The sequence below is a fragment of the Oreochromis niloticus genome, unplaced genomic scaffold (genome assembly GCF_001858045.2).
Source record: "Oreochromis niloticus isolate F11D_XX unplaced genomic scaffold, O_niloticus_UMD_NMBU tig00002388_pilon, whole genome shotgun sequence".
NCBI classification, from domain to species: Eukaryota; Metazoa; Chordata; class Actinopteri; order Cichliformes; family Cichlidae; genus Oreochromis; species Oreochromis niloticus.
Window position 1 is genome coordinate 25,168 of NW_020327634.1, and position 21,919 is coordinate 47,086.

The window sequence follows — 21,919 nt, forward strand, 5'->3', positions numbered from 1 at the left end:
AGTTCCCCTATGGCTCAACTCTGTCCATAGCAATGCTGGAGAAAGGATCCATGAACTTATCAAATGTAGCCAACGCCTCATCTTGAAGCTGAGTGGTTCTCTCGGCATGATCTTCAAACACTGTCCTCAATTTTTGCTCGAGCATATCCAGAAGAACTGCCTGATATTGTTGCACTCCTGAGATGATATGTTTGACCGTTCTCTGTGAAAATATTTGACAAACAAAGTAACTTATTCTGCATTTATATAAAAAGTTTGAATGTCATTATAAACAAGTAAGACATTGATTGCATTATGTACTGTATTGATCCATTAAGAATATGACATACCTGTGATTAGTGGCACTGTTTTTGAACACTGATAGCGAAAGCCGCAACAGGTCTCGTAAAGGATGTTGTAGTAGCAGCTTCTTCCTTTAGAGCAGAATAACAAAGTTACTCCAAACACTTGGCCAATTCTAAAATCTCACACAACAGGTATAATTAGGTACCTAATGATTAGACCATCAAAACAAAAAACAAAAAAAAAGAAAAAAAGAAAGAAAAACAAAGTGAATGACACTGATTACTGTTATTTATTAAATTATTTATGTATTTTAAAATAATGTAATTTAGATTTTCATGTAGAATTGATGTTTATATAAGTATATGTCATATTTTTATTGTATGCATTTATTATTTTATTTAATTTTCCTACGAGATACCCAAATTGCTGCCACATGAATGATTTAAACGAGCAAAGTGTCTTTGATGCAAACTACACCATGAGACATGACAGCCGCAGAGTGCATGTCTGCTACGGCTGCAGCGTAGCCTTACACTCATCCTGGTGATTTACAATCCAACCATAGTGAAAAACGCTTGATTAAAAATGGAGAAAAGGAGTAAAAGTAATATAGGACCTTATACGAGGAGTTAAATATAGCTAAATGTGTCATCAGAAGTCACACTACATTTTATTTAGTTAGGTTAACACTTACCGTGACCGGGCTGTCAACCTGAGGCTCCTGCGCTTCAGGCAAAGATCCACGAGTTGATATTTCCACAGTGCTGGTTGTTGTTGTAGTACCACGGTTGGCAAACACAGAACCACAACAATTTTCCGATCCTACAGAGTGGGATGTTGGTGGGGGGGGGGAATCCTCCATCCTCTTGGTGGGTTTCCATTCGTCAAATACATAGGGTGCGTCCGTTTAATGTGGCGAAAGAACGAGTTAAAAACTCTGAAATCCTGTTCACAGCCATCTTTTCCACAATCCAAATCTTGCCTTCGACCACGAGCTGCATTTACGTGGCAAGGAGCACATTCAGAGTTTAAGAAACAAAGATAAAACAGCTCATACATCTCCAAAGCGCCATGGTGAACTGTTTATGCGCTGTAGCCATGCGGAATACTTTACCGCTCTTTACTGAAGGCCACAGATGAGAGTGTGGGACAATGGGAAATGTAGGCAATTTTTAAAAATATATTTTTCCTTAATTATCCAAATTTTCAGTTTTAAATTATATCAATTATATTTATTTTTAGGCAATAAGCATTTTAGACTTCATTTGTGAATTTTGTGTACTTTGAAAAAAATATATAAATAATTTTCTGCATGCGCATGCTCAGTTCCTGTCATGATGACCTTACTTTTTCGGGACAAAATCGTTTTCCCTGCTTTGTAAACCAACTGGACCGCTACCAAGATAAAAATTATTTATTTTTAAAAAACTAACAATAGTTTAAGGTTGGTAACATTAAGTTCAATAATTACATTTATGAACGATACTATAGTATAACTGTGCTATTAAGATAAAGTCGTGTTTTGTGAGGGCCGCTAGTTAGCAAGCTAGCTAACATGATCATTAGCTAAATGATCTTACTTCAGCTGTGGGCTATTGCCAGGTGCTGTGAGCGGAGGCTTTTGAACCGAGCTAGAGAACTGCTGTCACGGCATGGATGCGTTTGACGATGCCATACTGTCTGTGTTGCAGGGTAAGTCTCATTTTTCAGTTATCTTGAGTCATTAGCTGTCCTTGCTGATTATGCTAACCGATTAGCATCGGTTAGCATAGTTTCTGAAACTTGGAGCTGAGATTGCACTCTAGTTTCAGTTGGATTGAAATTCATCCAAATCATAGCCTTGAATCGTTTTGACAAAATATACTTGGAACATCATTCTTGAAAACCGCCAAAAAATAGTTTTATCTCATTTAAAAAATGTTATATATTTATTGGCAAAAATGACCTCAATATGTAATAAGCCACTCTCAGGCAAAGAGAAATAAATGTCAAAATTAAAGCTGTGTTTCTCATTTACAGCTGCGAATATTGACTATGAAGCTTTGAGAAGCTTTACCCGGGATGACCTGAAGGATCTCTTTCCAGGCCATGAAAATTTCTTCCGGAGAAAGAAGCTTTGGAATTTCATAATCCAACAGGTAAACAGACATTATACAAATAAGAATATTATAATTAATGCTAGAATATATCATTGTCTAGCAATAATTTGCCTAATTGTGGATTTTTTTTTTTTATATCCCGCAACTGTTATTGCTTAAGACTGCTGAACAAGATGCCAACACTTGCCATCGAAGCGAGAGTAACCCCTTAGGCTTTGTTGTGTCTGAATGTCAGCCACAAACTTCCAGTCCCATTTCCTACACTGCTCACAAAACAATGAAAATGCCAGACGCACCAGAGTATGTGTTGTATACAGATTCAGAACTGGACATTGTGCGCAGTCAGTACTTTGCATTGCTTCACAGTGGAAAGGAAAAGGACTGTAAGATGTCGAAGGAGCTCTGTTGCAGACTTATAAGGAACACAGTCACCAGCATGGTTGCAATCCTCCGTGCTAGTCCCATGGGGAAAGAAGTAGGATACCCCTCCAAACTTGAAATGAGAGCAATGTCACAGAAGATTGTCGACTATTACCCTATGTTACGTGATGCTGACACACACATGCCATATGTAAGTCATTATTTTGCCACTACAATATCTAAAATTGAGCAAGATAAAAAAGAATGTACAAATATATATTATTTTACCACAGGTGACCATCTACACCAAACTGTACAAGCGACTCCAAAATATGAAGTCTCCAAGGAAGAGGCAGGGTTCCATGCTGCAGCGAGTCCAAATTTTGGACCTGGAGTTTGAGGCCAGACGAGCTTTTATTGATGCAGATGTTACAAGGGAAGAAGACAGGCCCACAAAAATATTTGAAGCATACCCGTGCTTCAAAGATATTCGAAATGTAAGCCTAGCTACCTTCAATTAAATTCCTTGCTTTTCTCTGGATAGGGTTCTTGACTAACTGAGCACAACTTTTTCATAGGCGATGGATGAACTGCGTCGCATCGTTGGTGGTTCCAACTGCAAATGCATAGATCAAATGAAGGGTAGATGGGCAGAGTTTTGTTCGAAAGTGCAGTTCTATGGCATTTGGAAGAAGGTCCTGAAACCTCCTCTCCCCTTGGATGTACGTGGAGGTAAGTGGCCTTTTCATACATTAAATCCATACATCAGATATGTTCAGATTACTTTATTAAGATACTTTTCTCTGTCCACAGTGGAGTTTACTGTCACTCTCTTCAATGCACTTCCATCTCTTTTTCCTTCACCAACTACACCACCAAAGCGGCTGGGAAGTGCCAGTGAGGCTCTCCTTCATATCCTCCAGGTGAGAACAGCTGTTAGCAATACCAGCCACTGTAACTTTCACTCAATTTAATTGTATTATTATTATTATAATTATTATCATTATATTATTTTGCTTTTCATGCTTAATAAGAGAGGGTCAAAGTTCAATTCAGCAGGGATTAAATTACTCCTTCTTCAGGATTTCTAAATTGGCATTTAAAACCTACTCCAGAGAAGCAGCGCAGAGCAAAAGCACATTGCAGTTGGGATACAAGTAAAATGGGTAAAATTATTTATATAAGGCATTCAAAAACTAGAATATGTAACAAAGTTTTTAAAAAATGTTTAAAAAAATAAATGAGAAAAAAAGCACAAATATACATGATAAAAAAGGCTGTAAACTAGAGAAAATTCATGCTCAGAATTAATACATTTCCAAAATTTCATTTATTTCTTCTATTCCAACAGTAAATCATTCTAAACATTCTTGATTTTGCTTTTTGTGTCTTAAGCTGTTTGGATGCACAGCAACCCTTTCATTTAAAATCTTGAAGAATTTGTCCTTTTTTTGTGCTTTTCTAGCCAGGTGAAGATGCTATGCTATACCTGGAGAAGCGGCCTCTCTCCTCCCCAGTGCTGCTTTTTGATGGCACAACCAGCATTGTTGCTGTAGGAAACATACCAGTGACCACTCTCCCCTTGGAGGATTTCTGGGAAGGAATGTTGGTGTTGATGGCATATTACTACACCTTGCACTTAACATACCCGAAATGTGTTGCAACGGTCCTCTCTGTCATACAAACTGAGGTAATCACTGATGCCATCCATGATCAAGATGCCACTTGTGCATATAAGAAAGCAGTAGCTGAGTGGAAGTCATTCTTTGAAAAATAGGTGAATACCAAGCAGAATTTTATCAGGTCATTTGCAGTTTGTTTAGCTTTGTAGTGCGTTTGTACAACTTTGTTCCTAATTTGCCTAGCAATGTCCTGAGAAACTGCTTTACTTATGCCTTACAAATGAAAGTTGTTGTTTTTTTTTTTCTCTTAATGACACTTTACCTGAGGCATGTAAAGTTTTAAATTAGTAATGCCGTTATTTACAACATTGTGAGATTATGTGACTGTCACAAAGGTTTAGGGCCAAAAATGTAATTTCTTTTCTCTGTTTAGGCCTTCTAAAGGGTTGATTTAGACTTTTAGGGATTGTGCAGCAGCCCTATATTGTTTACAAAAAGGGTTTTGTTCTCATGAGAGGAATAAATGTTGACATATATCACTCTTGTCCTGGCTGTGATTTCAGTAGAAGCCAAGGAATATTCTAGGAAAAAGGTCTGTTTTAAGGTTTTTGTGCTTGGATTTAATATGGATTAGGCTCTATTTTAAGATAAGCCAACCTGAATCAAGAAACAAATTAATCATACTTCACTAATACTTAGTAGATTTTCATAGTATTAGAACTATTTTTCTCGTTGCAGTGCATTCATTTGCTGCAAGTAAGAATTCAAAACATAAAAAAGACTGTAATTTAGCATATTTAACTTACTTTTGGGACTTGATATGAAGTAATTTTATCTAAAATTGAGTTTTTAAAAGCTTATTTTAACCCTCTTCAATTCTCAAATGTGTTCTTTTATTTCTGGATTAAAAAATCTTATTTCAAGATTTCTTATTAAGTAAAATTAACTTGCTGCATGGACAGATAATTTCACTTGTTTTCAGTGCTTTTTGTATCAAATGTAGTATTTGTTTCCTAAATGTAGACTACCCATTTTTGCAGTGCACTTAAAGAATAATATTAAGCTGGGTACGCATTAGCCAAGTGAGGAAACACTATCACAGGGAGCCGTCTGCACCGGGAGCCGGTCACAGACCGCAGCCTCCAGGCTGGGCATGCAGCAGGAGGGAGGCAAAGAAGCCCCCCAGCCAGGCTGAGAGGATCCACAGAGCCCTAGCAGCCACGGTCGATCACAGCCCCGGTGCAGAGAGCCCTCTCCGAGGAAACACTGGAGATATGACCTAATAAGAATATAAACAGGATAAAAAGATAAAATAAATAAGAGTGGGATATAATATAAATATAAGTATAAACAGAGTAAGAAGATAAAAAATCAATAAGAATAAAATCAATAAATATCAGGTAAAACTAAATTAATAATATAAATAGAATAACAGGATAGAATAAATAAGCGTAAAATAAATAAACGTTAGGTAAAAGCTAAATTAAAAAGGTGGGTCTTGAGCCTGTTTTTAAAAACATGAACGTTCTCTGCGGCCCTGAGCTCCTCCGGCAGGCTGTTCCACAGTCGAGGACCGAACCACTGAAAAGCTGCCTCTCCGTGAGTATGTGTCCTGACTTTAGGAACAATCAAAAGGCCAGTACCAGAGGACCTCAGGGTCCGCGAGGGTTCATATGGTAAAAGCAGATCTGAAAGATAAGAAGGCCCAAGACCATTAAGACATTTAAAAACCAATAAAAGAACTTTAAAATCGATCCTGAAACACACGGGGAGCCAATGCAGCGATTGTAAAACCGGTGTAATGTGGGCCCGCCCTCTGGTCTTCGTCAGCACACGAGCTGCAGAGTTTTGTAAAAGTTGCAAAGGTGAGATATTCTTTTTGGGGAGACCAGAGAGCAGGGCATTACAGTAATCAATGCGACTGGTAATAAAAGCATGCATCAGCATCTCTGTGTTGGCCTGAGAGAGAATAGGGCGGCCTCTGGCTATATTTTTTAGATGATAAAATCCAATTTTGGTTACGTGTTTAATATGTGGGATAAAACCAAGCTCAGAGTCAAAAATAACACCCAGGTTTTTCACTTGTAGAGAAGGACATAGTGAAAATGCCTGTAATTTAGACAAGAGTTTCTCTCTCTGAGCCTCAGGACCGATGATTAAAACTTCAGTTTTGTCCTGGTTAAGCTGTAAAAAGTTTTCTGCCATCCAAGATTTTATATCTAGAATACAGTTAAAAAGGGCATCCATTGGTCTGGTGTCATCAGGAGACACGGAGATGTACAGCTGAGTGTCATCAGCGTAACTGTGGAAGTTCACTCCATGCCTCCTGATGATGCCGCCAAGAGGGAGCATATACAAATTAAAAAGTACAGGGCCTAAAACCGACCCTTGAGGCACACCACATGTCATTTTATGGATCTTAGAGGAGCATGTATCCAAACACACCATAAAGGTTCTGTCTGAGAGATAGGAAGTGAACCAGTTGTGTACAGCACCAGAGAGGCCCACCATGTGTTTCAGTCTGTTTAAAAGTATAGCGTGGTCTACTGTATCAAAGGCTGCGCTTAGATCCAGTAGCACCAGGACTGAGAGCTTTTGGGAGTCCCAGTTACATCTAAGATCATTTAAAACCTTTAGGAGAGCGGTCTCTGTGCTGTGGTTCACCCGAAATCCAGACTGAAATATCTCCAGGATCTGTCTATCATTCAGAAAATCATTAATCTGAGTAAAAACAAGTTTTTCTAAAATTTTACTTAAAAATGGTAAGTTGGATACAGGTCTGTAGTTATTAAAATCATTACAATCCAAATTGCTCTTCTTCAGAAGGGGCCTCACCACCACCGTTTTAAAGGCAGCAGGGAAGACACCCAACTGAAGAGAGCAATTCATCATGTATCAAAGCTCCGCTTCAAAAAATCCATGAAGTGTTTTAAAAAGTGAAGAGGGGATTGGATCTAAAAGACATGTGGTGGGTCTCACTGTGGAGAAAACTTTACGTTAAGTAACCATGAAGCATAACTGCAAACATTTAGTATCACAAGTAGCAGCTAAAGCATCAAATAAATGTTCCACCTCGTATATTTACACACAAATGTTGTTTATTTTTACCTGTGTGTGATTTTGATTTTAGCCTCATCATTGTTTTCCACAAATATACTGCACAGCATCATTTCCTGCTTCTGTTTTTCACACTAAATCTCTCAGCTTGAAAATAATTGGTTGTTATTGGTAGAAGTTATCAAATGAAATGAAAATGATGAACAGACTTAATAACAGGACTTCAAAAAGCTCAAATCTGGAACCTTTGCTTTGTTACTGGATTAAATGAAGACATTAACTGAGCTGACATCTGATACTCTGTTTTAGTAAACCCATCTTTTCTCTACTCAGCAGTTTAGTTCTTTTATTGTTTGAATCAAAGCCTCAGTTGGGATGATGTCACTTCCTGTCAGCAGAGGAAGCAGTTGTTGTTGACGGTCGCTTTGCAGCCCACAAACTCTGCACAAGCAAGAATAAAGAGCGCAGAAGACTTCAAATCCTTCCTGTCTCACAGTGTTTTTATCAGCTGATGCTCTAAAATGTTTCCTGATAGTTCAGAGCTGAAGCTCCGCCCACGTCGTTGCTTAGTTACAAATACACAAGTACATGATTGGAGCTTAAATATAATCAGACATCACAGCACAGCTTTAACACAGCACTGTTTTTAAGCTGTTTCAAATATGACAAATAATATTGACAGATTGAGTCCACAGATGTGTTTGATGTATTTAATCAGTCACAGCACCAGTGTCCCTCACAGCTGTGGATGTGTTCAGCTTCTCCTGCTGGGTTCACTTTATATACAAACATGTGTTTATTCTAAATATTACTTTCAGTTTGGTATTATTAAGTTTACATGTACAGTTTAAAAAGTGAACTTTAGCCTTAATGAGCTGAAGCTGTAACATTGAATGAAACCAAACATGTTTGATGTTATTTTTCTGTTGTTGAATATTAAATCACTTTATTACTGAATGACTGTTTCTGTCTGTCTGATGACATCACAGTCCACACTTCCTGTTACAAATCTGAGTCACTTTAGTATTTCCCACTCAGATGATGTCATTTTAATGAAAGCACTCTGCCGTCCTATCTAATCACAGTCCCAGTCTGAACCATATACTATCCACACAGCTGCTTACTGGCTTCATATTATGTGGAGCACTAAAAGCAGCCTTTCTGTCGAGCTACTGGGAATCTACAAAACCATTAAAGAGGACAAAATGATTCTGTCTGTAGTCGCAGCATCAGATTAGTGAAAGAAACTAAAGTACTAAAAGAATCAAACTGAGTAAACAGATTGAATTGAATGTTTCTTTCTTCTTTTAGTGACGAGCCCTGATCATGTGACCCACAGGTACAAGTTATTATGAAAAGATACCAGAAAGTCTGTCGCCAAGACAACCAAGTATGACAGTGTGAACAACACAACCCTGTCACACAGCAGCATCACTGTGAGCTGCAGCATGTGCATTTAAAACACTATATTTATGAAGTTATGGTTCTATCTTACTGTCTGTAAAATATTCTGTGGAAATGACACGTCCACACTTTTTAATGGGCCCACAGTAACCAGAGATCATTAAAGCTGCACTAAGGAAACAAAGAGGAAAGACTTATAGTGTTATATCTAAGTTTGCTCTGTGACATTCATTTTGTAACACAGCTTGTAAAACTGTTGCAGTTTCCTGTCACTTGCACATGGATCCTTGTAAGAAAGCTCATTTAAATGACTGTGAACAGGGCTCGGTTGTTCTGATGTGCTGGGATTTGACCACAGCCTCCTCCAGGGTTTACTGACAATGGTCCAAAGAAGAGAAGCTGTCCAGCAGCAGCTCTCTGTGTGGAAATACCTGGTTGGTGTGGATGTTTCTAGCAGGAGAAGCAAATCTGACATCATCTCAAAGCAGTTCTTCAAACATGAAAATCACTTCACTGGATTCAAATCCACCAAGTCTGGATCCAATAGAGCAGCTTTGGCTGTGGTGGAAGTGGATATTTGCATCATGACGTGGAGGTGACACGAGTCACACAAATGTGAACTACAAAGTCTGTGACACACAATTTACTGCAAACTGCATGAAATCTGAGCCTGAAGAAATCCAGTTTTCTGCCTGTTGTGGTTGTGACAGCTGCTAGTAGAAGGGCATTATTCAATTAATAAAGGCTTTTTATTACTATTATACTTTTCATTAGTCTTCAGGTTGATGATTATAAACAGAATTATGAAAGTTTTTATCGTTTCAGGCTGAAAATCAACATGATTTTGGTTCTAATCAAAGAAGCTCCTTTAATGTGTGTCATTAAAATCCTCACAGGCTTAAAAAGGCGACATTAACATTAAAATAAATGAATGAAGCTTCAGCTGAGAGCTTCATGCAGTCATCAGCAGCAGCTCACAGCAGTCACAGCTCTTTATTACGCAGCTTTGCAGGAATTAAAGTGACTGAAGTGTCAGAGTTTGTGGGAGAAGCAGCTTTATGGACAGCTGTAGAACACTTCTTTATTATTTCTTCATAAATCAAACACACAGGTTTGTCTGTAGAGGATTTAAAGTGTGTCGCTGTGTAGTTAAAGCTGTTTGTGTGACGCCCAGACCTCCTGTGAATGAAACAGCCAATCAGATCCAGCAGAGAGAGAGCAGGAAGTGTTGTGTGTTTGTGACAGAACAAGGAAACAGTGATAATGATGAACATAAAGATCCTCTGATGGCGTGTTTGTGTTTCCTGTTACAGTAACACTTGTTCATCTGTTGCTCTCCTACACTTTCCTATAAATACAGGAGAAAAAGTCCATTTAGTTTCATTTCCTAAAGCTCAGAGTTACATTTCACATTCCTGCAGTCTCATCAAAAAGCTCCACTTTGGTCCAACATGAAACACAGAGAGACTGCAGAACATCTGGAACATCTGCACTTTGACCCAAACTGTTACAGCCAGAATATTTTCTACATATTTCAGACATGAAGCAAACCTTTGATTTCTTACATGTTCATGGATGGATGGACGTATTTAAACTGCTTCAACGTCCCACGTCTTCTATTTAAATATAAACTGTGAACGACACGTAATCATCTGTAAATGGTTTGAGGCAAACTGAGGCCACCTACAGGGCAGGTGGGGAACAGCAGGGATCTGAAATCATATGAGATGTTAGTGAGAAGTTAGAACAAACTGACTTAAGATGGCTCGAAGTGATCAAAGTTGATCTAAAACAGAAGATGAATCCAAAGCAGCATCAAATGAATGTGTATCATTTCCAGTTACGGTGCCTGTCAGAGTGAATTGTTAAATGTTTGTCATTTTTATTCTATATTGTTTAACTGTGGGATGAAAGGAATTTCACAGTCCCCCTCCCCAGATTCTCGAGGTTCTGGGTGAGGGGCTATAGTGTTTTATTGCAGATACATCCTATCTGGAAGATCTGCTTCTTTTGATGTAAGCTTCCTGCGTTTACGACCCTTTGGTCAGCAGGAGGTAACACGCGCACACACACACACACACACACACACACACTTACAAAACTACAGGCAAGGTACTCTTTGTGTGTATGTATACATCATATGTTAATGACCCTATGCATATTCAAGTAACCTCAATAAAAGGAGTGCTATGGGGAACCTGGCTGAGAGTCTGACAGAGGTCAAGTGGGTGGAACGACACTTGGCTCCAGGCAGGCCTCCCTCATGCATGAGTAAAACAAAGAACTTTGCCTACTTCGTGTCTTGCTTGCTGTGTTATTACATTGCCTCCGAGCCTCATTAATTGGTCCTCCGAGCCGGTTCCCTGGAGTCGACATTCACCGAGGGGAGAGGAGACACGCTGAAAGACCGACGTCAGCCAGGAAGTTCCTGTGGATTAGCTGTCTGTCTTTCTTCCTCGATGAATGACGAACGGCGGGATTCGAGGCTGATATTACACGCTAAGCAACACCGAGTAAGTTTAGAGTACATCTCTGTAACTGTACGTCTTCGCCGCTCAGTGGGGCGTTGTCCGTGGCCGCTTAGTGGGGCTAAAATTCGCCGTCTTAGTGGGGCGATGTACAAGGCCGCTCAGTGGGGTTTTTTGTACAGAAGTATTAAGTCGCAAAGTTGCGCAGTTCGAACTTTTTTGGTTCGCCGTCTTAGTGGGGTGAAATACGGACCGCTTTGTGGGGTCCTGTAATACATTCTCCGCCGTTCACTCGGGTGTTGAGAAGTTCCGCGGAGTCCATTTGTAGTGGACAATAGGCCTATTTTTTGTTGTTGTCCTTGTTGTTGTTGTTGTTGTGTTTGTGTGTGTTGGTGTGAGTGACTGCGGAGCAGGTGCGGTCTGTGACGCGGTTGTTGTTATCATGGGTTCCTAAGCAACCAAGAGTGCGTCCGAGCATGACAGACGTTTATGCTGGACTTCACTCCTGGCAGCGTAAAGTATTTAAAAAGACAGTGACGGCTCCGTAGCTGCGCGGTTTCACGCGAGCATGGGAGTGCGTTGGGCTGTGCGTTTAGGGCGCAGGTCCATGAGAGCTGTGCATGCAGACGCAAGCGATAGGCCTATGTTGTGCGTGTGCGGGCCAGACGTGGTCTGCGTGAGTGTGGCTGATTGTTGTCTTGTGTGAGAATAAAATGTGTAAGGCTGCCTTAGAAGGGGATGTAAAATTTATGGAGAAATTTTCACCGGGCAGCATGCAGTATGTAGGTTGTTGGCGTAAGAAATATGGATTTGAAGGGATATTAGTGGAAGTTCAGTGTAAAATGCTTGTAGAAAGAATAACTGTAAGTGCAGCAGGTAAAACAGGGACAGCTAAGCAGAGGAAGGAATTGCAGTTAGCAGTCGCTAAGTTGTGGCTGGAGCAGGCTCAAAAGAGAAGAGAAGCACAGAATGTTAAAAGAGCAATATTATAAGCAGTAGTTGTGAAACTTGAGGATGAAACCACAGCTCAATCCACTGCAACTACTCTAGAACAACACCGTAGAAAAGTGAGATCAGTATGTGCAGCAGCTTAAGCTGTACAATGTTTCAGGATATAGTTTTTCACCTTTTTGACACTGTTAGTTCCACACGAGGTAGATGTCTACTACTGCAGGGAAAAAAAAGTGATTTACGGAAGGAGCGAGCTTGCGGGATGGTGTTTATTATCTGTGTGATAAACCAATACTGCCTTAGAATTTGTATAAGACTGCTGCTATTTTGCGCCATGGGCATTGCCATGTCGCAACAGGAGGGAGATAATGAGTAGTTTATACTTTAAGATTAAATACCCTTTAAAAAAATTTTGCAGGTCATGTATGATATGTTGCAATCATTTGGAACACGGGATTCCAGAGACCATTTATAGTGATAATGGTCCACGTTTTGTAAATGAAGTGATTGGATTAATGGCACAACATCTAGGGATAACACGAAAAACATCATTGTTTATATCACCCACAAAGTGCAGGGTTGATAGAGAGAACTAATGGAACAGTAAAGTTAAGACTTAGGAAGACAATGGAAGAGACGCAGGACATGGTTAAACTGTATAGAATTAGTTAAGATGTATATGAATGTACATGAGGATTACTCCAACAGAGAATGGTGTGACTCTTTGAGATTATATATGTTAGAGTATTTAGAGTTCTAGTCTTCTGTAGTGATGATAGAAGAGCAGAAGAGAGAGCACATTAGCAGATTAGATGCTTAAAATGTTTAAAAATAAAGAAGTCTTGAGAACAAATGATCTGCCAGATGATTCTGTTTCTCCGCAGGAGCAGAGTCTGAAGTCTGGAGATTGGATGTTGATAAGGCCATGGAGAGGAAGTGCTGGTCCAGTCCACGGTGGGAAGGTCCATATCGGATGCTGCTGACGACGACCACAGCGGTGAAGTTGCTGGAAGGAACACTTGGATACATCAAGCGCACTGCAAGAAGGTGACACACATCCAGGCCAGCTCGGGGTAAGTGGCAGGAAGACCGGGTACAAAGGGGGGGGAAAGCCTCCAGGGCCCCTCGTCTCAATCCGGTGAAGAAACCAACTGAGCCACAGGTACTCATCAGAATGGCTGGGAATGTGCTGTGCGCCTTCTTGTGCCTGTGGACCCAGAGTGGGATGACAGGAGCGCACTGGGACAGAGCAAATCACACCCAGTACCCGCATGGGGTTTCAACAACTACTGGTGGCAGTTTGTGAACACAACCGCTCACATAAAGAACGAGACCAATGGTTATGCTTGTGATGCCACTGGCTACACATTCTTCTGGACTGTGGCCATATAGCATCACTGAGAGCGAGACAGTTTGTTTGGTTGCCGTAGCAACACATCCAGGAGTAAACATACTTGGAACACTGCCAACTTTTCAACTTCTGAACCTGAATGGACGGTTGGTTCACCAGTAGCTGGGACGGTGAACTGCTCTGGTACGACAGACCTGCTAGTCCGACTCAAAGTATCTGACTCACTGCAGGACATTGAACAGCTAAATGAACTGGAAATAGGCCAGTTGCCTATGTGTATGAAGGGCAATGGATTAGTCCAAGTTGGAGATTTACCATGAAATCTGAGCAACGTCACCTATTCTTTGTGTCCTCTGCAAGAAGGATGCAAACAGAGAAGCTTTTTGCCTACATTTACATCATGAACACTTCTAAGCTGGTTGAGGTTTTGAGCCAAGAAGATCAAAACACCTTGATCCAATTTCCTTTACAAAGCTTTTCCTGTGGTGACAACAGGACAGGAGAAGAGTTGTAAATGCAGATAATTCACCAGTTGACTCAACCCCCACAGGATGCCTACAGTGAGAAGGTTTGGGGGGTTGATAGGAGTCACAAAGAAGGGTGTTAACTAGGCTACAGCTTTGAAGTTAGCTGAGAGCCACATGGACAAACGATAAAGTCAACTGATGTGTTTGAATGTCTATGTCTGTATACAGTTGGATTGTAGTGACATATGATTTTTGAGTATGTTGATTCTTCTTGTTTGACTGTGACATTCAGTTGTTTACTTGCAGGAATACATAATGAATCGCATGACAGGAGTAGATGCACCAAAAGGCTGGATAGCGTGGTTACTGTCTGGTCCTTGGTGGCATCTTCTTTTAAAAATATTAACTCCTGTTTTTGGACTGTTGACATTTGATTTGCTTATGTATAGGATGCATTTTACAGTGTATAAGATCAATGCGAACTAAGATGATTTCTAATACATTTGTTAATTATGTACTTTTATAACAATATGAATTGACTGCAATGAATGACATGACAGAAGCCTGTGTATGAATGACGCCTGCGCTGAAATGTTAAGCAAGAGGTGCATGGCTGAGAATATACTACACAGGAATAATTTGGAGCATAAAAATCACAAAACAGGAGGGAATGTTAGAGTGAATTGTTAAATGTTTGTCATTTTTATTCTATATTGTTTAACTGTGGGATGAAAGGAATTTCACAGTCCCCCTCCCCAGATTCTCGAGGTTCTGGGTGAGGGGCTATAGTGTTTTATTGCAGATACATCCTATCTGGAAGATCTGCTTCTTTTGATGTAAGCTTCCTGCGTTTACGACCCTTTGGTCAGCAGGAGGTAACACGCGCGCACACACACACACACACACACACACACACACACACACACTTACAAAACTACAGGCAAGGTACTCTTTGTGTGTATGTATACATCATATGTTAATGACCCTATGCATATTCAAGTAACCACAATAAAAGGAGTGCTATGGGGAACCTGGCTGAGAGTCTGACAGAGGTCAAGTGGGTGGAACGACACTTGGCTCCAGGCAGGCCTCCCTCATGCATGAGTAAAACAAAGAACTTTGCCTACTTCGTGTCTTGCTTGCTGTGTTATTACATTGCCTTTAACGTTCCAGCGAATAGGTTTAAGCTACAAACCTATCAGTGCCCTTCATCTAATATGGAAATGTGTTTTTTGGGGGGAAGTGTTGTTCTTCCTATTGTGTTCTCTTCAAACAACTGACAGACACGACCACATTACAAGAAGATGGTGTAAATCCAATTTTATTTTCCAGGTAACCCTTTAGAGACTTTGACCAGGAAGTCAGAGGTCAGCTGATCCTGTGAGCAGTGAAATGAAGCAAGGAAGAAGGATCACTCTACTCAATCTCAAAGAAAATCTCCTGGCATTTGTTTTGTTTGCTGCTATTTATTTCATTATGGCCATGATAATGATGAGCCCTTTGATATTAACAAGCACTTTTTCATTGTCACAGAGAGGGAAACATTGTATTTCCTGCATCACTTCCTCACAGTAAAGATATTTGTACTCCTGCAAAGAAGATTTTGCAGGTAAACTGTTGATGGTACAATAAACAAATTTCACTTGGTTGCTTCTTAGACTACCATGACCTGGATGACTGAGAACCTACGCAGACACGTTCTGAAGGAAGGGCTCCAAACTTATTGTACTGATTTAACTGAGCTTATTGCCATCAAGCAAAGTTTGTTTAATGTGTCGCTATTGACAACCCAAAGAATTTTTTCACTATTAATAAAACGTAGAAGTCTTAAAATATATCTGCAGTGCTTGGTGTAAATTCAATGATTCAAGCCGCACTTGGTCGTCATTTACATTGAAAAATAAATATGAATAAATGATTATAATATATAATATAATAAATAATAAAATATGTGATGTTGACATGCATTGTTTGTATTTTCTGTAAATGTCTTTTTTAATGTAAATGGTTTGTTCCAGACAGACAGAGAGTCAGTATAAGGCTGTCCAAGCAAATCCACGTCTGTAACAGGAGACTGAAGAAGATTGTAACAGAGTCCAACAGTCTGCAGTGGCCTCCACAGTCCACCGTCTCCACATCACAAGGACACTTTCAACGTGTCTGTGACGTCTCCTTGGCCTTGTACTCATGCCTTGATGAACAAGTAAGTAGAGTTCAAATGTGGGTTTTCAGTGAGTTTAAAAGTACAATTTACTGTTACTGCTGCTGTTTTTGTTTTGTTAGGTTTGTTTCATGAATATGTTTCAGACAAAAGAAGGTGCTACTCCAACGGAGCTAAAAAGGAGAGCCTTCGGTGGCTTACATTTGAAGAGCAGAGCAGCTGAAGAAAAGCTGTGACTCCAACGTGAGATGGACACTGTGATTCATCAGCTCCACCAGCAACACACTGACCTGCATTCATCTATAGATGACACTCAGGACCCTGGTTCCACAGCTGTTCTTGTTCACAGCATCATCCAGTTAGAGAGGAAACTGTATAATGCAATGATGATGTTCCAGCGTCATGTTGTTGCTCCTCCTCCACATTCTTACCTGCCACAGTTTAACTCCGCCTCTCAGACAGTCAGGTCACCTGATCTGCATGTTTTGCTGTACGATGACGTCATCTTGACGTTGACGAGGAGGGCGGGAAAAACTAGTTTTGTCCTGCAGATGGCGATCTTGCACCGTGTTCAGAGAGCCGACACTTTGATGATGCTGCTCTACTCAACTTACTTTAGACTGGGTTGGACTCTATATGAGCAGCTTCCACTCTGGTTTCACTGTAAATACACATGTTCGATTTCACTTGTAAAAGCTGAATAATAAATATTTTATTGCAAAATTATTTGTTGGTACATTTTTTGAGGGTCAAATATCTTGTTTGATTTGAGGAATGAACTGTTAAGGTGGAGAAAATGAATCAGGTTAAAATAGTGGTGCTTTAAATCAGTGCAGATGTATAATGTAATTTAAAATGTTGATAATGGTTGTAGTGGGCTTGTAATGTAAATGTGGTCTGATTAAATGTGACATTAATGGTGACGCTGCATAAACCTGATAAAACAGTTCTATTAGTGGGTCTGTGTGATCAGCATCAGTGGGTTAAGGTGAGGCCTTGACTAGTAGAACGTCATGTTGGTGTATGACAACACATGAGCCAACATCAGACTCCGAGCGCTACGATGCTAAAGATCAGAAGATCCAGTGTGACATCATCGTTACCTGGCAACAGCAGCCCTCATCTGACTTTATTGGAGGATATTTACACCAGCAACACTGTTTAGTTTGATATGACGGATTAACAACATGCTGTGATATCCAGTTCATCTGTAATAGATACTGGATCTAATCAGTGAGCAGATATTTGATCAGCTTATTTATAACTATACTAGAAACAAACACAACTGTGTTGGTGATTCATGCAAACTTGCATATCAGTCTTTGAAGGTTTTGTAGTATTGAGAACAAAGAGGTTGTGTTAGGGCTGAAAACCCCGACTTGTTCTCCTCTGCAGGTCATCAAATGCACTACAGAAGTTTGTATTTGCACAAGCCTGTATATGTTTGATGGCTTTATTATTCTCTGTTCAAAGACAATAAATGTGGAAAATGTCTCATGTAGTATCAGCTTCATTTAAAATGACTGCAAACATTTAGAGAACAGGTGCTGCTGAATGAACCCTGAAAACGTGATGGCAGGTGGCATATTGGAGTTCACATGAAATATAGGCTGTATGAAGACTGGAAAATATAGATGATACAAATATGCAGCCAAACATTTGTGGACATGGATAAACTCTCTGATCCAAAAAGCAGGAAGTGACACAGCTAGAAAATGAAAGTGTACAGCTGAAGTCAAATGTAATGCAGAGTTGAATCTACACTTGGATCCATGTGTGAAAGGTCCACATGTAGGGATTACATGAGTCCTGATGTTTGTCAGTGCAGCTTGATAACTCCATCTACTGTGGGCTACATATACTGGGCTGGTAGCTCCATAGTGTTGGAAAGAAACTGTAGGAGCCATATGAGTTGCTCTTTTTTTGTCTAAGTGGGTTGGTTTAAATGGACTCACTGTATTGGTGCACGGGTGTGGGGCGTGTCTCATGGGTGTGGTAGAGGATAAATGTGGTTGCACTCACCTGTTCACAGCACCTGATGTTGATGAGCAGAAAGGTAGGGTGAGCATGGGGCAAAACTTTCTGTTGACCGCAGCTTGAACGCAGCTTGAATGATTTGATAGAGTTTGACTGTAACTTGATGGTTTTGTATATGTATCCACCAGTGTTGGGTAAGTTACTTTAAATTAGTAACTTAGTTACATTACTAGTTACTTCTCTAAAAAAGTAACTCAGTTACTTCAAGTTACTCGTTACTTTCAAAGTAACTAGTTACTAGGGAAAGTAACTTTGGTTTTACTCAGAATTCTCTTGTTAATGTGTTGCTTCCATAACTGGATACCAGCCAGACTGCCAGTCTTCTAGCTTGCTTACTTGCCACAAGTGCACTGTGCCACCTACCAATAGAAAGGAAAAAATAATGTGCACATTTCCACGAGAGAAATCCCACGCCTGGACCGTCGTTGACCGCCGCCATGATTCTAACCTGCTTTTTACATCCAACACAAAAACTGCAGTCGTGGTGCTTTTGATTGTACTCAGAACTCGGAAATTCTGCCTTCTGAATAGGAAGATGTAGGTAACAGCAGACTGCAGATGAGCTGCATACAGAGCTGGACTGGGACAAAAAAATCGTCCCGGGCATTTTGACTAGAGACCGGCCCACCATTATAGGAAAAATCATAAAGCCTTTGAATGAAAACAAACACTGTTGTGACAGTGATGTACACTGTTCTGATGGTATATATCTATCAATCTATCAATTGTTTGTTGTAAGACTCAGATAATTATTTTTTTAAAAGCGAGACATTTTAAATGAGAATAATAAAGTAAAGTATTTCTTTGTGGCCCCCTTTCCCTGTTAATGCCCTACCTGGCCCCCTGGCAACACTTTGCTAGACCCGCCCCTGCACAGTTACCAGCTGTCAGCTACTTAGAAAAGGATCCTGGTGTTATTTGTCTCTCAGAAACAGTTCATAACTTCCCTTCAACTCATTCATGTGACCTAAAAGGTAAACCTGTTTCTCCATCACCTGTTCAGCTCTGATGATTCAGTAAGGACATCTCCTGGTTTCATCTTCATGTTTCCCACTCACCAGATAACCAAACCGATATCATGACCAGCAGCTTTACAGCTGTGGTTCCAACAAACATCAGCTGATACTAGAAATTAATATTAAATAAATTCTAACAACAGCTGATCAAGCTTAAACGTGCTGCTGTTGTTTAACGCGACATCCGCTGGTTTCCTCTTTCTGGCGCAAAGTGGGCGATAAATAAACAAGAGAGAAAAGCCGATCAGCTGATCATTGATCAGTTTCGTGATTGAAGTGGAAACAGGAGAGGAGAGAATGAGAGAAGAAGAGGCAGCTGTGCAGCTTCAGCTTTGTGTCTTTTTCATTGTAGCTGAAGTCCGGGACAAACTGTTCCTTTTCACCTCAGTACGAAACGCGTAATATTTTCTCTGAATACCAGACGATTCTGTTTTTTAGGGGACGGTTGGCAACTCTAATAATTAACCGTATGAACAAAATAAAGTTCAACATCAGTAACATAGCACCCACCCAGCTGTATAGAAACTCCGTCATGCTAGCTAGCACGCAGTACGAAAATGTCAGCATACCGAAAATAAACTCCACGTAAACTTGGTTTATATCTGAGTCAGATAGACTGCAGGTCATAACTTCTTACCTGAAGTTCAGTTCACCTGACACGCGGACCGGCGGCCGCTTCGGGTCTCTCCTCTTGCCTCCCTTTTCCTTCATCCACCTGCTGGCTTCCACCATTTGCTAATGTTACTGAATCTGTGGAAGCTCCGCGATATCCACCACACGAAGTAACGAGTAACGAGCCTATCTAAATCCCAGTAACGAGTAACGCGTTCCTGGTTTTGGCATAATAACTAGTTACCGTGCTCGTTACCACAATAATAACGTCGTTACTGTAACGCGTTACTTAATAACGCGTTAGTCCCAACACTGGTATCCACTAATTTGATGCCATAGGCCAAGTTATTATTTGGCATACTAATTGGTGCCAATTGGTGATAGGTGGTGAGTTGCAGTTATTTGTTTGTGTGGTCTGTGCATTTGTGTAATTGTTAATCCCATGTGCTGATTTGTATATTGGACAGTTGCATGCGGAATAAAAGGAGCAAATGTTACAGAAGTGTATTTCATGCGTTTATTGTTGCGCGTCATCTGTGTCCTCATGTTTAGCCTGCCGCGGCCGTTGATTGGAGGAGCCGCAATAAATTGTCAACAGAAAAGTTTGTAGGTTTTATTGGATTATTTATATATAGATGAGTTTTATTGGTGAGAGTTTTATAGTTTGCTGTTGCCTTTGTCCACGCACCTTTTATATGAAGCCTTTGGCTACACAAAACAGATTTCTTTCAGGAGTCTTATTCCCCTGTTAGGTTTCAGCAGTACAGCTGCATTAGGCATTGTACTGATTTGCTTTCTAGTTATTGTGCAACAGGCAGCTGAAGCCATTGGCTTGGGAGTACCGCCGCAGTTTGTGTTTAAGACAGTTTGTCTTCCTCAAAGCTGATGGTATGGAGGTACATAAATACCCACCGCTAGTATGTACGGAAGACTAGGTTGAGTTAGTTAGGTTTAATAGGCAGATAGTGGGGGATATTGCTCCTGTTAAATGTGTGTGTCCCAGGTTTTATTAAGTGAATGTCATCAAGTTGATGTGTTGGAATAAAGCTGTGTGGCATAGGTGCAGTTCAGCGTTTGGATTTTGTAATGCTTTAAAGAAAAATGGAGACACACCAATTAATACAAAGTGTTGATGAGGATGGAAAGAAAAGACAGCCGAAACCGACTGCTAAGGCTTTGGAGAGTCAGATTGAAAGGCTTCAAACAGAACGTCACACTAAGATTAATAAAATTAAAAAGGTCATAAAGGTTATTAAAGAATTAAAGCAATCTGAGGATAATGTTTCCACTGTTCAGACTCAGTTAGAGAATTTGTCTGTGTTGCTTAGTGAGGCAACTTATAAGAGATAAAGAAATGGCTTCATGATGCAAAGGGAAACTCTCAGAGTAAAAATCAGGTGTTTGAGCTTGATTTGCCTCAGTTAAATCCACCTGGTGTTGATTCCTCTGATGTATTACCTGCTGGAAATGGTTCTGGTGCTTCTAGGCACACCGGGAATGTTGGTAAAGGTGCTGCAATAGATGTTAATCCAGGTGATAGCATCTCTAATGTTAGAAACAGAAGTTGTAGGAAAAGCGAATCATCACTCAGTGGCTCAATGGTTTCATCTGCCTTGTCAGCACGCATAACGGCAGAGGCTGACATGGCTGCCCTTCTTGTTCGACAGAGGTTGAAAGAAAAGCATGCTTTGGAAGAACAAGAAATACAGCTTAAGAAAAGAAAGGAGCTGCTTGACTTAGAACGTTCAAACCTGTGTTACCAGAGCGACCATATCAGGGTGTTGATGTAAGTGATCATCAAGCGCAGGTATTGGATGTGAGGCCTAAGGTTAAAAATATTTCTCAGCCCAAGGTCGTTTCATTGGAACAGTCAGAGACGAAGCCACAAGTATTTCCCGGTGCAGTTTCGACTACTCGGATGATGTCGCAGTCTCACACACAATCAAAACATTTTACACATACAGAGCAAGGTAGTGAGGGTCATGATCATCTAGTCACCGTTTTGAAGAAACAAAATGAAATTACAACT

The 21,919-nt window shown here is 40.3% G+C and overlaps 1 protein-coding gene across 5 annotated transcripts; it reads left to right on the forward strand.

Moving 5' to 3' along the window:
• Positions 1-1,623: 1,623 nt before the first annotated feature.
• LOC109201347 (uncharacterized) lies at positions 1,624-5,398 on the forward strand. Of its 5 annotated transcripts, none has more exons than XM_025904532.1 (7): positions 1,624-1,729; positions 1,888-1,977; positions 2,305-2,423; positions 2,751-2,955; positions 3,038-3,241; positions 3,323-3,667; positions 4,210-5,398. In XM_025904532.1, exons 4-7 carry the CDS (start codon positions 2,773-2,775, stop codon positions 4,519-4,521), a joined length of 1,044 nt encoding a protein of 347 aa, XP_025760317.1. In that variant the 5' UTR covers positions 1,624-1,729; positions 1,888-1,977; positions 2,305-2,423; positions 2,751-2,772; the 3' UTR covers positions 4,522-5,398. The 5 variants fall into 5 exon arrangements, with proteins under 5 accessions (XP_025760317.1, XP_019212533.1, XP_025760316.1 ...); XM_019356988.2 differs by lacking the exon at positions 1,624-1,729 and having other exon boundaries at positions 1,778-1,977; positions 3,323-3,476; positions 3,558-3,667; XM_025904531.1 differs by lacking the exon at positions 1,624-1,729 and having other exon boundaries at positions 1,778-1,977.
• Positions 5,399-21,919: the final 16,521 nt, after the last annotated feature.

Bases quoted from the DNA above. Each gene is read 5' to 3' on its own strand.
- LOC109201347 (XM_025904532.1), top strand. From the start codon at position 2,773: ATGTCGAAGGAGCTCTGTTGCAGACTTATAAGGAACACAGTCACCAGC. The intron at 2,956-3,037 runs GTAAGTCATTAT...ATTTTACCACAG, and splicing joins CTGACACACACATGCCATAT to GTGACCATCTACACCAAACT. The intron at 3,668-4,209 runs GTGAGAACAGCT...GTGCTTTTCTAG, and splicing joins CTCTCCTTCATATCCTCCAG to CCAGGTGAAGATGCTATGCT.